The sequence below is a fragment of the Macrosteles quadrilineatus genome, unplaced genomic scaffold (assembly GCF_028750875.1).
Source record: "Macrosteles quadrilineatus isolate MER2022 unplaced genomic scaffold, UCM_ALF_1.0 Scaffold_1__1_contigs__length_201487025, whole genome shotgun sequence".
Lineage (NCBI taxonomy): Eukaryota > Metazoa > Arthropoda > Insecta > Hemiptera > Cicadellidae > Macrosteles > Macrosteles quadrilineatus.
Window position 1 is genome coordinate 99,646,987 of NW_026542594.1, and position 15,620 is coordinate 99,662,606.

Genomic DNA, 15,620 nt, shown 5'->3' on the forward strand with positions numbered 1-15,620 from the left:
ATGATTTAAAACAGTACTGTAAAAAAAACTATTACGCATAGCCCCTAGTATCAGGAGACAAGCACGAGTTGACCATGGAAGTTCTTTTCTGCTTTATGTATGTTCGTTCCAGACGAATCTAATCGTAAAGCAAAACAGCTGATAACGTTCCAGACGAATCTAATCATAAAGCAAAACAGCTGATAACGACTAAACTAGACATCGGTATTGCATCATACGGCTTCTTTGTCCTTTGCTGTTACGTCGTCGTCATTGGGAAAAGTATTGCTGTAATTTTGTCCAGGGAAACTAATGATGGTTATGAAGATTTAGTTTTCTGTCCAAAACGTCAAAATATGTTGTCTATCCGAAAAAGTCGGATATATAACGGATAGTATCGGATATCAATGCTAAATGCTCAAAATATGTATAATTTCACTCAATTTATCGCAGTTAGATGAATTAGCGTAAGCCTTGAAAGTAACCGTCGATTTTGACAGACTTCACCTAGTTTAAACCAGTGCCTCTACCCAAACTTACGCCAACAATTTTCTACCTTGATTGATATGTACAGGTGTTTACCGAGACCACAAGGAATACCAGAATCTCATTGACATCAGTGATGTGTCAGAGTTGAAGTCGTACGATGTTAGTGACTCCAAGTTGATAGTTGGAGTCAACATGTGTTTGACAGAGCTGATCCTGGTGTTACGTCATGTCGCAGACAGCAATGCCAACCTCTACCAATATACAGCAACACTGGCTGATCACATTTCTCTCATCGCCAATGTACCTGTGAGAAATGTAAGTTAATTCTACAATCATTTTAGCTGAAGTATATTTTGTAACTATTATTTGCTCCTCCATTTCACCTTCTAGCCCCTAAAATGTGTATTAAGCAATCTCTTAATATTGTAGATGGTGTTACTGGTGTGGCTGAGCGTAGGGCATCTTGGAGGCAAAGTTTCAAATTTCATCAATCACAAATGGCTTTTAAATATGTCATAATGTCACACTCTGACATTAAAAATGAAAAAAATAAAAGAAGTATAGGTACACAAAAACTGTCCTCAGTTTTAAAACATGAAACTAACGCAGTTACAAAGGTGTCATCCTCCTCACACCGGGGATAGGAATAGCCGATATGGTGGATTTGCCTGTTCTGGAAAAGATGCACTTATTGGTTCTCCCTGCTTAAGTCCAGTACCACACCCTCAGAGACAGAGTCATCTGCACGGGGTGGCGGAAATGTACCCCCCTGGAATTGTACCCCCCGCAGGATAGTGACGCCACAATGACGTCTCATTTTCTCGACCAAAACGGTGTGTACGGGCCGGGGATTATTGTACCCCTCTCATAACACTTTGATATTGTTATGGACGAGTGGTTCAATTAAATCCACTGGCATCTAAAAAACTATACGGGCCGGAATTGTACCTCCCTGGAATTGTATCCCCTCCCAGTTAGAACTCACTTTTATTTGGTCAGTGTACGGGGTGGAATTGTACCGTCAGTCTAGTCCTCCTTCTAGGACCGGAATTGTACCCCCTCCCTCCATTTGACTGTGAATAATAAGTGTGTGGCATCGAAAATAAATATAATATAATATGCCTTTAACTCCAAGCTTAGAACAGACTTGAAAACGCAAAACCTTTATTAAAATATGACCACTTGGACTTTTAAATAAAAATAATGTATTAACAATATTTTTCATTGGACCTATTTGTCTTTGTTTGCTTATGTTAAAACCTAATGAAATTTGTCACTTAACGTGTGATATTTAGGCTTTCTCTCTGCGTACGGGGTGGAGTGTGGAGCTGAATTGAAATTGCAAAAATTATGTAAATAACTGCTTTACGGTAATCATTAAAAATTCATATATTAAATCCCAAACTACCCATGAACTTTTAAGAAAACTACAAATCACACCCCCATAAATCCTATACTTAAAATGTTCGTCATGACAATAAACCTTGCCGAAAACTATCCATTATTTTATAAATTGCCCTTTAAGGTCGTAATTTCTCTTTAAAGAGAACTTTTCATATACCTAATGTTAAAAATACTTCAGCTGTACTTATTTGTTTGTTATTCTTTCAATTTATTTCCTTATTAAAATTAAAACATAAATGAATTGTTTTGGCAATAGTAAGGTATATTTTGATTAAATAAATACTAGTGTACCTGTTGCTCGAATTCGAGCAATTGCAGGCGACTCAAAGATTATGGAAATACTCACGATCTACACAACAGTTAGATATAATCAAAATCTTTTGTAAATATCTTATCTTTTTTCAAAAAGCTTATCTTGTTTTTTTAGTGTTTTCTATAAATTTTTCCCTCTTATAGCCGCATTAGGTTGTCGATGTTAACGATTATAAATGAAAAAAAAAAATTATTTCTATTTCTTCTACTTGGTTGTGTTCTATGACTTTTTCTATGTTTCCATTGTTTGCAAATCGATTATTTCAATAATAGCTCAAGAAATGTAGAACAGTGTTAATTCAGTTTTATTTTTAGCCCATATCAAATTGTCCAGGATTTAATAATTACACCAACCCAAGTTTCGTTTACAGATGCAATATGCCAACGAATATCACCTACGTACAATCTTCAAGAAGTGGTAAAAAAGGCAGAAACCAACCCACAATAGATATAAGTTAACTCCAAATGAAAAAATTTTAAGAGTTACTGTGATATTAGGATTTTCCACTGATTTGGTAATAGAACATTATATTGCAAAACATGACACCATGCAGAAGAAAATCCAATTTAAAATCAGAAAAACCCATTGCAAATACTGTACTTCATTTTGACAAATTCAATAAATCACAATTTAAATATTAACAGCTGTTTCATTAAAAAGTAGTGTAGAATTATGCATATGGTCGTAATGTAAACAAATCTGAAGAGGCAACTTTAAAGGCTTCTGGGGCAGAGCCCCAAGGGAATTTACCTCATTCCTCTTTTGATGGCTCATCTACAGACCAAGACCTTTCTTTAGAGACCCCTACCGAGTTTCTACGCCCAGCCGTTCTCTCAAATTAGCTGTGACAAAAACCCCGTTTTCCTCCATAAGAATAACATGGGATGGGAATTTAAAGGCCACTGGGGCAGAGCCCCAAGGGAATTCACCATGTTTCTCTTTTGATGGCTCATCTACAGACCAAGACCTTTCTTTAGGCACCTCTACCGAGTTTCTACACCCAGCCGCTCTCTCAAAATAGCTATGACAAAGAAAAACAGTTTCAAATTAATATATAGATGTTCATGAATAATAACTTAGAAATAGGTTTAAGAATTTATGGAGTAGAGGGTTCCATCCCTTAAACATTTTTCGTCAATACTAGAGTTAAAATAAGGCCTACTTACGACGTTTCGAAATTGACTTCAGGCTTTGCATTGTGTATTTTCAAAGTTTGGAGGTGAGTAAAAGTTAAATTTCATTAAAAAGTTTTAAGTTATTAGATATCAGTATTCGCAATTATATTTCCTTAGTACAATTACTACAGTCACTATTTTCTGTACAGGATAAAAAATCTAACATATGTCACTTTAAAAGGCATTCACTACAATTTCATTTTAATAATACCAATTAAGTTTATTGAAATACATTTGAAGATGTTACTTAAAGTGGGGAGGGAGGGGGTACAATTCCAGCCCTTACACAAGCCAAGCTACCTGTCCAAGAGGGAGTACAATTCCACCCTGTACACATTTGGCTATATGATGGGGGGTACAATTCCAGGGCGGTAGAAAAGTATTAAAGTCATCTGTTGCTGTTGGCTACAACAGTGACTAAAGGTACAGATAAGTGGTGACTGTTGGCCCTGATCTGGCCAGACACACTTGTTCATCTGATGATGTCCAGTACTGAATTGTAGAACACTGTTTCTGCATTCTCCAGCAGAGTGCTGAAAATATAAAAGAACCAAACCGCTGTGATGAGCCAATGCAGCTAAACTCGTTGGAACACCTCAGCTGGAATGTCATTCCTAGCATACGAAGGCACCCTCTTCAAGTATTGCATACAGCGTTTCCAGAAAGGCTTCCATTTCCTGGATCGATAGGTTTTTAGTGGGTGAAATTCCTACACACCAGATTGAAATACACCTAGACCCTGATAGCGCATAGCACATTTCCCTGCCATAAAAAAGAAATAGGCCTATATTGAATTTTTTTTTAGAGATTTATTTTTATTTTAGTATTATTTGTTAATTGATGTTGTTACAGGCTGGTACAATAGCTGGAAATATCTGTATAAAAAAACAACATCCAGAGTTTCCATCCGACTTGTTTCTCTGTCTGGAAACTGTGGGAGCACAAATAGTATTTGGTATGAAAATGCTTTCAAATATTGTACTTCATTCATTTAAGTATTCAAAGTATTAGCTGTTTTAACTTGTACTTTTACAATTAAAACGCAAAATAGGGCACAATGAAATAGTAAAATAACAACGTTTTCTAGTGATTGAACCACAATATTATCCTGGTAAAAGATTATGGGAGCTCCCCTCGATAATTAAGGAATTAACATGAGCAATTCTCTCAGTTTACTGAGTTGGAGTGAATGTAATGAAATTATACCATAACAACCCTTATCTAATTATGGAACATGTATCTGTAATTGGACAAACCCGATTTTAGGACAAACTAGTTTGGACGATAGGCCTATTTTGCTTGGAGCGACTGTAGCGATAGTCGCACAGCGATTATCGCTCTGCTACTATCACTGATACGGTGGCCGTTTTGCTGAGAGTGATTAATTTTCGGTCGTCACGCGATTTTTCATAGTTAGTTAAATACCAGCACTCACAATGTTGAAGTCATGAGTGCGTGTTGTATGTTATCTCCTATGTGTTAAAGTATCTCCTAAGTGAGGAGTTAGGAGACGAGGCTCTACTCGACCCTAGTGGAAGTATCAATGGACGATCGATAGAAAATACATAGTGATACGGGGATTTGGGACGGATACGTATCACTAGAGGTCACTAGATAGGATATAAATAGAAAACTGTAGTGATATCAATGAAAAAATATATTTATATAAATAAAAAAAAAATAGTAATATCAATAAGAGCAAATGAATATCGGAAAATAAGCCCTGGAGTCTAAATAAAAAAATTATTCATAAAAAAACTGAGACAGTATTAACCCCAACACTACGTAAAAAACACATAACAACCTGGAAAAGTCAAGCATTTTACATTTCAATTTTAATTGACGTGGATTACCTTAACAAAATTAAACACAAAGATTTGAGCAATGACGATGCAAAGTTTTCTGGAAATAAGAGTCGCCTGTTTCTTCTACAATTTAATGTAGATAATGAAATGAATGTGTAAGGAAATACAACCAAAACAGTACAATCGTAACAGCACATGAATAGAAAAATTTGAACAAAAAAGTAAATTATGGTTAATTTAACCCCTATTATGTGCGTACTGAGTGAACTGCACTGTTTTGAAGCCTAGTCCACACATGGAGACTGAGTCGGCCGACTGTGCGCGGACAGTCGGCAGAAAGTCTGTCAACACAGTTTCAGATACAAGTTACCGATGTATTTTGCGTCCACACTAGCCAGCCAGTGTTTCCATGTTTGTTGGTATGGGGACTGAGGAGGACGTAATTATATCCTGTGCGGGCTTCATTTTTCTGAGCCATGGGCCTAATGAATCTAGGAAGAGACTATGATGGACTCAACATTTTCTCGAGCAAGGTTCGTACAATGGTCAAAATCTTCTATCAGACCTTCAGATTAGGTGGAGGATTTAGGAACTTCACGAGGTTGACTTCTAAAGATTTTAAAATTTTGCTGGGCTTTGTTGGTCTTAAGATTTTTAACTTGACGAGATGAACAATTCATTTAAATGTCATGTAATGATATAAATCATTGAAAACTAATTCCAAAACTTTCAAGAAACTCAATCCAGCTCTTTTATTACCGCCCAAAAATCGTAATATTACCGCTTTGCAGTCTAACTAAATGGGCTGAATGTTGAACACCTTCGGCTTGTATCCAGTCTCCTGTCTCCAGACACGTCCTCACATGCAGACTTGAGACAAAAGTTTTGTCTCTTGTCTCCGTGTTTCCCATTCGAACGGGAAACAGAAAACACTGTATTTTGTCTCCAGAAACACCAAAATTTGTCTGTCGACAGTCGGCCGACATACTGGAGACAAAATAGCAACATACTGGAGACAGTCGGCAGACAATGTTTCCGCAGACAAATCGCCATGTGTGGACGACTGGCGCACAGTCGCTGCGCATCAGTCGCGGCGCGATTATCGCTCAGACTTGTCCCCGAGGCAGTGGTCCGCGACTGTAGCTAGCGACTCTTGCGATAGTCGCTCCTGCAAAACAGGACAACGCAAACTCCGTCAGAGCAGTGCCCGGCTACTATCGCGGAGCGATTATCGCCACGCGACTATCGCTGCAATCGCTCAAAGCAAAATAGGCCTTAAGATGATCTAGTTTTCCTGATCACCCTACCTAGGATAAACTAGTTTGGTCTTATAGATTACAGACTGAACTGATTTGGCCGGGTGGCGTTATAATAAACCAGGTTGGCATGCTTTAACTTAGGCCAAACTATTGTATTCAAACTATTACTAGAGTATCATAAAAAGTTTAAGGGTAATGAATAATTAACATTTCTACGTTAGGTTGGATTGGATTAGGCTTGGTTAGTTTCAATCTTGACCTTGAACCTGGTAAAACTAGCTTAGCTGTACGCTAGCTGGCCAAACTAGTTTGGCCTAACAATTCTACCAGGCTAAACTAGGTTGGGTTAGGTCCTTGGGTGATGAGGAAAAACTAGATTATCCTAGTCCAAACGTGTTGGTTCTAAAATCGGATTTGTCCGGTAACATATCCATAAGTAATTTCTTAATTTATTCTGAATAAGCCTCTAAAGAAACTATAAATACAGTAATATAGTTTTCAGAAATCTATCTTGCCATCCTGATGATAATATCTAGCTAATCAGTGAGCAAATACACAAAAACACTAGCAAATAGTGAGTGATTTTATTTATGTCGAAACTAGGGTATCAAACACTCTTATTAGAAAAAGTATCTTACTTAATCAAAAGGAAACTAACTTAATCAATAAAAACATAACGTTAATTATATTGAACTCTATTTTAGCAAACAAAGCTGTGCTAAACTGAACAAAAATAAAAGAGACAACAATTTTTAAATTTAGGGGATTAAACGACCATTTTAGTAGGCAAAGAAAAAATATTTATTATTTATTGAGATAATTATTCATGATGTCTACTCCCTAGGAATTATCACCATGAAATATTCCGGAAAACACTTGGAAATAAACCAACATTCTTGGAATTCCAAATATAATGATCACCACTGTCTCTATTGCTAATGTTTTCTAAAGTCACAATTTTCATTACTTATTTTTAAAATTGTATTTTAAGTTTAAAGTTTAAATGAACCCCCCCCCATAATCTATATGAATTTATCTGCTGACACAGCATGTTGGTTATACAGCTTGTGACACGTTTCAAGTTGGCACTTGGGCCTTATCCGGGCTGTGTAGGCAGAGTGTGGGTGAGGTAAGGAAAGGACCGGACTGCAAACATTTCCGCTGACTCAAGGGGTGTAAGCTCCGTGTTTCATACACTTAAGTGTCTTCAAGTGGGTCGCGAGGACTGTTGATGCAACCTGCATAATGGCACATAATGTTTTTGAACTAGGCTAGTAGCGATAGGTCAAGTGCCAGGTTACATGTCACAACCTGTAAAAGTGAAGTTTCTTTTGATTTCAGAGAGAGCTGATGGAAAATCGTACACTGTAAGCCTGGTACAGTTTCTCTCAGTTGACTTGGACCAAGCACTGCTCATGTATCTGGTGCTTCCCCCTCTGGACAAGTCTCTCTATTTCGTTCGCACTTTTAAGGTTTGGTCATTTGATGTCTGTTTTAGCAAACTACTCATTTAGGGGATAAGCTTATTAATAGGTCTCATGGACAGACCCGGGACGGATTTACTTTTATTTTGTTTTATGTCCTAGAGGCAAAAAACACCATCTGTTCAAATGTATATATGTCTGTCTGTTTGTTGGACAACTTCAGATTCGGATTCTTTAGCAATTTTTGAAAAACATTCTAAAATTATAAATGATGTATCTCAAAGTTTATAATATATACAAATATAAGGCTGAAAATTATACCAAATTGTAGGGAATTTAATCTACTTCAAAAAGGTTATAACGCTTTTTTTCTTACAATAGATGGTTTTTAAAATTTTCGTAAAAAATGGAAACAGTACAAGAAAATCTAATTTTTTCTACCACTTAGCAGCGAGCACAGGTCTTTTGATGCTGCAAACTTGGTTTTACATTACTCTCATGTATTCTAACAACATACTAAAAAATCACAACTACGCCATTTTTTGCGAACTTTGCCTTTTAAAATGTTTTAGATGACTGGTCTATAACTTTTCCAGTGTTCAAGCTTGTGTTTTTTCTTTATTTGTTTCTTTTGACTCATATAATGATTTTAGCTTTACTAATAAAACAATAGTCTCATGTATCCTTTGTTTACAGATCATGCCTCGAGCCAAGAATGTCCATGCTTACATCAATGCAGGATTTTGCTTCAAAGTTGATAAAGCTTCTCAATTCAAACTATTGGAAAAACCTGCAATTGTTTACGGAGGCATATCTTCCTCTTTTGTGAGTATGTTTTCTTCCCAAAAGTGATCATTAAAATTTTCAAGTTTCAAGATTTTTTTTCATTAGGCATATACAATGATGCATTTGACATTGTCAAATATTAAAACTAAATATAAATCTTTCTATGAAACTAAATACTGAGGGACAAAATGCAAAATTATCCTAGTTGGAAGAATAAAATGAAAAGTTAATATTTGTACATTTACTCTATCATTACTCTTAAAACTATAAATGATAATATAATTATAAAATTAAACAATTAATGAAAACAATGATAGACTTAAAACAGAGTGAAAAATTTACAATTACAAAATCAACAATTACTTAACTCATTTTCACAATTATAACCTTGCAGCAATATTTAAAATTATTATATTTAAAAAAATAATTAAAAAAACCTGACAACTTACAATACGCAACAGTATAATAATTTATAAATTTAAATTTATAACAATAACCTAAAAAATTCTGATAACTCCATAATAATTACTGCTTGAGCTAAATATATTATCATAAAACAAACCAATTGAACGGAGAATCGATCATCAAAAGTTGATTTCGATACCAATAATCTGCGAAGATCTTGTGATCAGAAAATACAGCGATGGTGCATGACGTTTTCCTGACCGTAGGAGACGATAATAATGTCTACAAAGCTGCGGGAGATGTTCATGATTTTTCTGTTATTGAGCAAGACAATGATGACGTTTCTGTGACCGCAGGAGTTGATAATGTACAGGAGATGTTCATAATTTTGCCGCGATCGTGCAAGATGACGATGAATTTTCTTAACCGCGGGAGTAGATGATGATGTCTATACGGATGCACGAGATGTACATGATTTTGCCGCGATCGCGCAAGATATCGATAACGTTTCCATGACCGCGGGAGTTGATGATGATGTTCATATGGCAGAAGGAGATGATCAGAATTTAGCCGCGATTGCATGAGACAATAATGTTGTCTACACGGCCGAAAAGTGTCAAGGGAATTGCCACAATCGTAGAAGATAATGATGATGATTTACACATAAACGCTAAGATGATAATGATGTTGTATGATGTTTACATAGCCGCGGGAGATTATTAACATTTTGCTGTGAACGTGGAAGACAATATTGTCTACAGGACAGCGGGAGATGTTCATGATTTTTCCATGATCACTTAAGACGACAATGACGTTTCCAAGTGAAAATTTAAAAACGTACGTTTTCAGGGAAAGCACTTTTAACATTTTTTGTTCCGTTTTTTGAAACTTTTTTTATTTTTTTTTATTTCATTGACATTTGAAGTTTCATAAAATGTCCATGGTAACGCAATATCTTTGTTGATTTTTTATTAATAGAGCATCTTTGATGGAAAAACACGAAATTTTGTCACGACCATCACGAACATAAAACTGAATATTAAAAATAGTTAATATTATTTTTATAACTATGTTTTGCTATAAATTAATTTACTTTTATGGCCATTATACAGGGTGAGTCAGTGAAACGGGCTATTTTCTTATAACGTTAGTGAGTAGAGGGGAAGAAGGAAAGGGGCCGAGTAAGTTACCCTGCGTTCCCAACCTCTGGAAGTTTAGTTGCCATACAGCTTTAGCTTTGGATCGGACCACAGGGAGGTTTTACCGTCAAGGCAAAAACAGTGAAAGTTCTGCGCGTACACCACATCGGGCATTGCACATTAATTTTGGTCTGCCTCCTCAAGTCCCATCGAGACATGCAATTCAAGGCTGAAACTTGGAAGAAACGGGACAAACCACAAAAAGAAGAGGTGGGAGTACCAGAACTGTGCGGACACCCAAAACATTTGAATCAGTTAAACGATTGCCAGAAGTCCCTGTGGATCTGGCCAACGGCTTAGCAAAGCACTTGGACTTTCCGCGCCAACAGTGAGGCAAATTTTGCATTAAGATCTTAACATGCATCCGTACAAAATTCAGGCTGTGCAAGCCTAGAATATGGGTGATTTTTGATCTTGCATTATTTTTTGTGAGCATATGCTTAAGCAATACATGCAAGATGGCCCAGAGCCTATGGATGAGCGATGAGGCTCATTTCCACTTAACGGGATGACAATAAGCAAATTTTTGATATTGGTTGGTCCACAAGCACTCTAATAAAGCTACGGTTTGGTGTGCCGTTTCTTCCCTTGACATGAAATGGGGATATTGCTTGGCCCCCTTGATCCTCTGACTTCAGCTCCTGCTTTTTTGTGGCTTGACTAAAAGTTTAAGGAGTTGACTCTGATATTATTTTCAAGACTTGATGCTTGTTTTGTTGGTTCAACACAAACTTCCACTCATTTACTACGTTTTTTAATGAATAAATCGATCTTATGATGTTTGACCTTTTTTTAATACTTACCGAAAAATGGCCCGTTTCACTGACTCACCCTGTACAGTAAACAGCTTACTAAGCTTTTGGTATATTTGGTCTTTCTAGAAAAAAAATAAAAAAAAATAAAAAAATTGAAAAAAGCCAATAAAATCTTTTAAGTTTGTATAACTCCAAAAAAACTTACCTGAGACCCGAAAAATTGTTATGTTTTTATAGAGGTGTGCTTCTTTTGTGTATAAAATATTGAAATATGATGAAATTTTAATTTTTGAAATTTTTATGATAGAAATCATAAACGTGATAAACTTGACGTACACCCCGAACTAGTCTCTAAAACGAACTGACGCAATCGACGCCAGGCTTGCCACTGTCGTGCTCCAAAGTTGAAAATTTTTCCCAAATGGTCGTGACGCCAAATCAAGGGACAGACTTATTTTGTCATGGTAGTCAGTTTGCAATGACAATAAAATTATAATATGCTCCTTTTTTGTAATTTTAAAAACTGTTGATGACATAAAAATATGGCTTTATATATTTCGGCATGAATAATTAGTCTGAAAACAGCGTGAAAGTTGGAAAATGTACCAATAATAGGTATGGTAATAGGTAATAACCAATAATAGGTAATAATAGGTCATGGTCGTGAATTTCGAGACTTTAAAAATAGGAAAAAAATACCTTAATACCTAGAACCTATTTAAAACCAAATAAATTTGTGTAAGATGTTGCCCCGTCCCAAAAAATATTAAAACACATAATAATAAACTACAAATCTAGTATCTACGAAGTAAAAGGCCAGGGACATGAAAACGTACGTTTTTAATTTTTCACTCTTCCGTGATGGCGGGAGTCAATGATAATGTCCACACTGCAGAAAGATGTGAACTTTCTCAGTTCAATTCTCAGGTTATTTAAGTATTAAAGTCAGTAAAGGAATAAATGTGAGTTAACAAACAAAATAATAAAACTTTTATGACTCAATGAGCTCTTGGAAGTACTTAACCTGACTGACTATGACAAAATGATTTTGTCATGTTAAAATATCACGGGGGTTTAGGGACTGCTAATGGGTATTTTATTGCTCCATTACCACAGTAATAAATTATTATCGTCGTAAACAAACATCTGATAACCCTTTTTTCCTCCTAACTAACTACCGCAATCGCCAAAATGATTAGACAGTAACCGATAAACCGAAACCGACTTTTTATATCAATTCTCGGAAAGTCAATTCTCGGTTTTGGTTTTTATGCTAGAAACCCGACAACTGATTTTAACAACCAACCCATCCCTAGTTTAAACTTAAATTGGCTAATTTGAATTTTTCATTGTTGGGGCATTAATTATTTCTTTAGTTCTACCTTTAAAAAAAAATTACCAAAAAAATACTTTATGGAAGGATATAAAGACAGGGGTTGATGTAGTATAACTAATCCATTCAGAAACTTAGTAATACAATAAAATTGTATTGGTATCGATAATTGAGAATTGATTTTTCAGGTATCTGTATGGGTTTTAAGAATCGATCAATTTGGTTATCGACACATCACTAATTAAAAATACCCCCGCCGCAGCAAACCTGCAGACTAAGCGAATTTCCATTTGCCTTATTGGATTTACACTAAAATGTCTACTTAAAAATATAACATTTATTTCCTATTTAAATAGAATTAGTTTAACAAGTACTTAGGTTTGTTGCATCAGGGAGGGTAAAACTGTTTTTTTTTTTTTGTAAAATGTTTATAGTTAGTTAGAAATTAAAACATTTTCCAAATTTGATCAAAATATGTTCATAAACAAGAAAACTACAACAGTTTACTTGTTCTCCATAAGAATAACATGGGAATTTTAAATTTACATTTTATTTAAATTTTCTCCGCAACCATTAGGCGCATAATAACGCTTCAATATACTAAATTATTTTTTTTTTAAGCTCTACAAAATGGTTTGGAAAGAAATTGCTAAATTTGATGTTTTTTGGCTCAAAAATGGGAAAACCCTATTTTTACCCCATAAAACCCCCCGTAAACCCCCGTTCCCATAGTCCGATCATGCTGGTTCGCGAACTCGTTTGAATAAATGTAGGTTTGCACGTTTATACCAAATTTCATCAAAATCGGATCATTTTTGCTTGAGTATCGTGCTAACGAACACATATATATAAATTCTATATGTATATATAAATATATATTTATACTAGCTGAATACCCGTCCTTCGTACGGGGTTGGCATATAATTATAAAATGCTTATTGCAGTTATACTAATGCTTTGTGTTTGCAATGGAAGAGGACGCGGTTTGAGAAAATTGGTTCTTTTAATTTACGGAAGCTATCGTTTAGCACATATACGATAGCCATAATGTTCTACCACTACATCTAAACAATAAAAAAGTAAATTATCGAATATTTGCACAATATCAAAACATCATTTATAAATTAAAAACATAAGCTTAACTGTAAACAATCCTACTTTAACAGTTCTCATTGTGCATCACAGCTTCAAATTAGCTAGCCTATGTTGTCATAAATGAAAAAAAATTATAAGTGCAAACCCTGTTGGTGAACCTTATAACTTTTAATAATATTGAATATCATAGAACAACTTGAGTAATTGAAACAGCTGACAAAAATCCCTTTAAAATATGAATAATCATAAGGTTAACATGGGAAACTCCAGAGCCACTGGGGCGGAGCCCGAAAGGATTTTTGAGATACGAATACGTCTATATGTTAATCGGGAATGTGAGCCATCATCATACCAAATTTCAGCCTAATCTGACCAGTAGTTAAAGCGTGATTGATCTTCAAACAAACAAACAAACAAACAAATAAACAAACAAACACACAAACTTTCACATTTATAATATTAGTAAGATATGAATTTGAAGGAGTGGTGTTTTTTGGCCTCTAGGGACCTCAAAAAAAAAAAATCTTTTCCGCGTCCAGGTCTTACCATGAGTACTACTACGGTAATAGCTTATTCCCTATATGAGAAATTCGCTAAAAGAATAAACACAAAATCTCCTCGAATGCTAGAGGTTTGACTGTACTAGACAGACATACTTAACAATTAGTTAAATACCTAACTAACTATTTGCATTTCTGAAGTAAAAGTTAAAGATTTTTTCCTATTTCATCATTGCCTCAACAATTGTATCTCTATTTTTCAGGTGCATGCTAGTGCGACAGAGTGTTTGCTAGAATCTCTCAGCAGCCAAGGGAAGGGCCTCCTACTAGAAGAGGTCCTACAGGAGGCTGTGGAATCTCTTCAGAAGGAGATTCATCCAGAGCCCCTGTCTCCAGAGGTCAATCCTCAGTACAGGGTCGGCCTAGCAGTTGCTCTTTTCTACAAGGTAATCTTAACATTAGGGATGATGGGCCAATTCCGATTCTTGATACCTCGATACGAATTTGCGTTACTTTGATTCAGTGTTAGGAATTTGTAATTACAGTAATGTAATTCAATGATTACCGTAGCAAATTTTAATACTTTCAATATTAAATAGTATTCATATTTAGAGCACCTGATATCATATTTAAGAATACCACAACCCAATTGGTATGTTGCTAGCCACGAAACAACAAAAATGTTAGTGTCTCAGACTTAGATGCGGAAGGGACGGATTTAATTCCCGGCACAACCACAAAAAGGTTGCACAAAAACTTTATTCTCGCGTTGCCCCCTTGTAAAATGTCACTGGCGTAGAAAAAATGAGAACACTGAGAACCAATTCTTCAGGCGGTAGCAGTGACGGCAACGTTAGTTGGGTAGTGTACTTTGTAGGTTAACTGTTGCTTGCTGAGCAGGTATAATGCAGTCGTGTTGGGTGCAAGTTCTTAAATACTTCTTAGATAAAATAAGTTCTTTGGTTCAAAATCTTGGTCTTTTGGACATTTTCTGTTAAGCATGCACATCGGCACCAGTTGAAAGGGTATTTTCGTAAATCAATAATGCTTGAATGTGTTGTAATGTTGCGGTATTCCTTCGTTATTAAAACCACAAGTCTCATTATTGCAAAAACATGACATTATAAAATGTTATTATTTTATAAAATGTCTTTGATCTTTAAATAATCTGGGAAGCTTGAACACATTAAACTAGGTCCTCAAAATAGCTTAAAAAACACAGCACTTTTTTCAAACTTTTCCTGGGGTGGACCCCCGGTGACGCCTCCCCCCCCCCCCCCCAAAGTATATGTCTAGGACCGCCCTTGGTTATGTCAGTTTTTTAGAACCTGGGATTGTTTTTCACATTACTTCAGGCTAGACCTAGGGGTTTTGGCATTATCACTTAGATCAAATCCATTGGTGACTTGGCGGGGATCGAACCCTGGACCTCTGGGACTGAAGTCCCGCGCTCTAACCACAACAACAGCTCGCTCCCCCTTGGTTATGTCAGTGGTTAAAATATAAAATGAAATGTTATTACTCAAGTTACGGTACTGCAAATAATTTAAATGCTATGATCTATGAAACAGGTGTAATTAGACACACTACACAGTTGATATTATTTCAGCGATTTATGTTTTGGTTAGTAATACAAATATTTTTGTAAATGATGAAATGTGTCTGATCATGATATTATTTTAACTGTTAAACCCAATTA

General features: G+C 35.6%; 1 protein-coding gene across 2 annotated transcripts in view; it reads left to right on the forward strand.

The window, feature by feature from the left end:
• The window catches only part of LOC128996166 (xanthine dehydrogenase-like), a 111,877-nt gene that overhangs the window by 29,672 nt on the left and 66,585 nt on the right, over positions 1–15,620 (forward strand). For both annotated transcript variants that reach the window (XM_054421418.1, XM_054421339.1), the window contains exons 7-11: positions 554–783; positions 4,213–4,315; positions 7,766–7,896; positions 8,545–8,673; positions 14,185–14,367. In XM_054421418.1, coding sequence (XP_054277393.1) covers positions 554–783; positions 4,213–4,315; positions 7,766–7,896; positions 8,545–8,673; positions 14,185–14,367 — 776 coding nt within the window. The remainder of the gene's footprint in view (positions 1–553; positions 784–4,212; positions 4,316–7,765; positions 7,897–8,544; positions 8,674–14,184; positions 14,368–15,620) is intronic.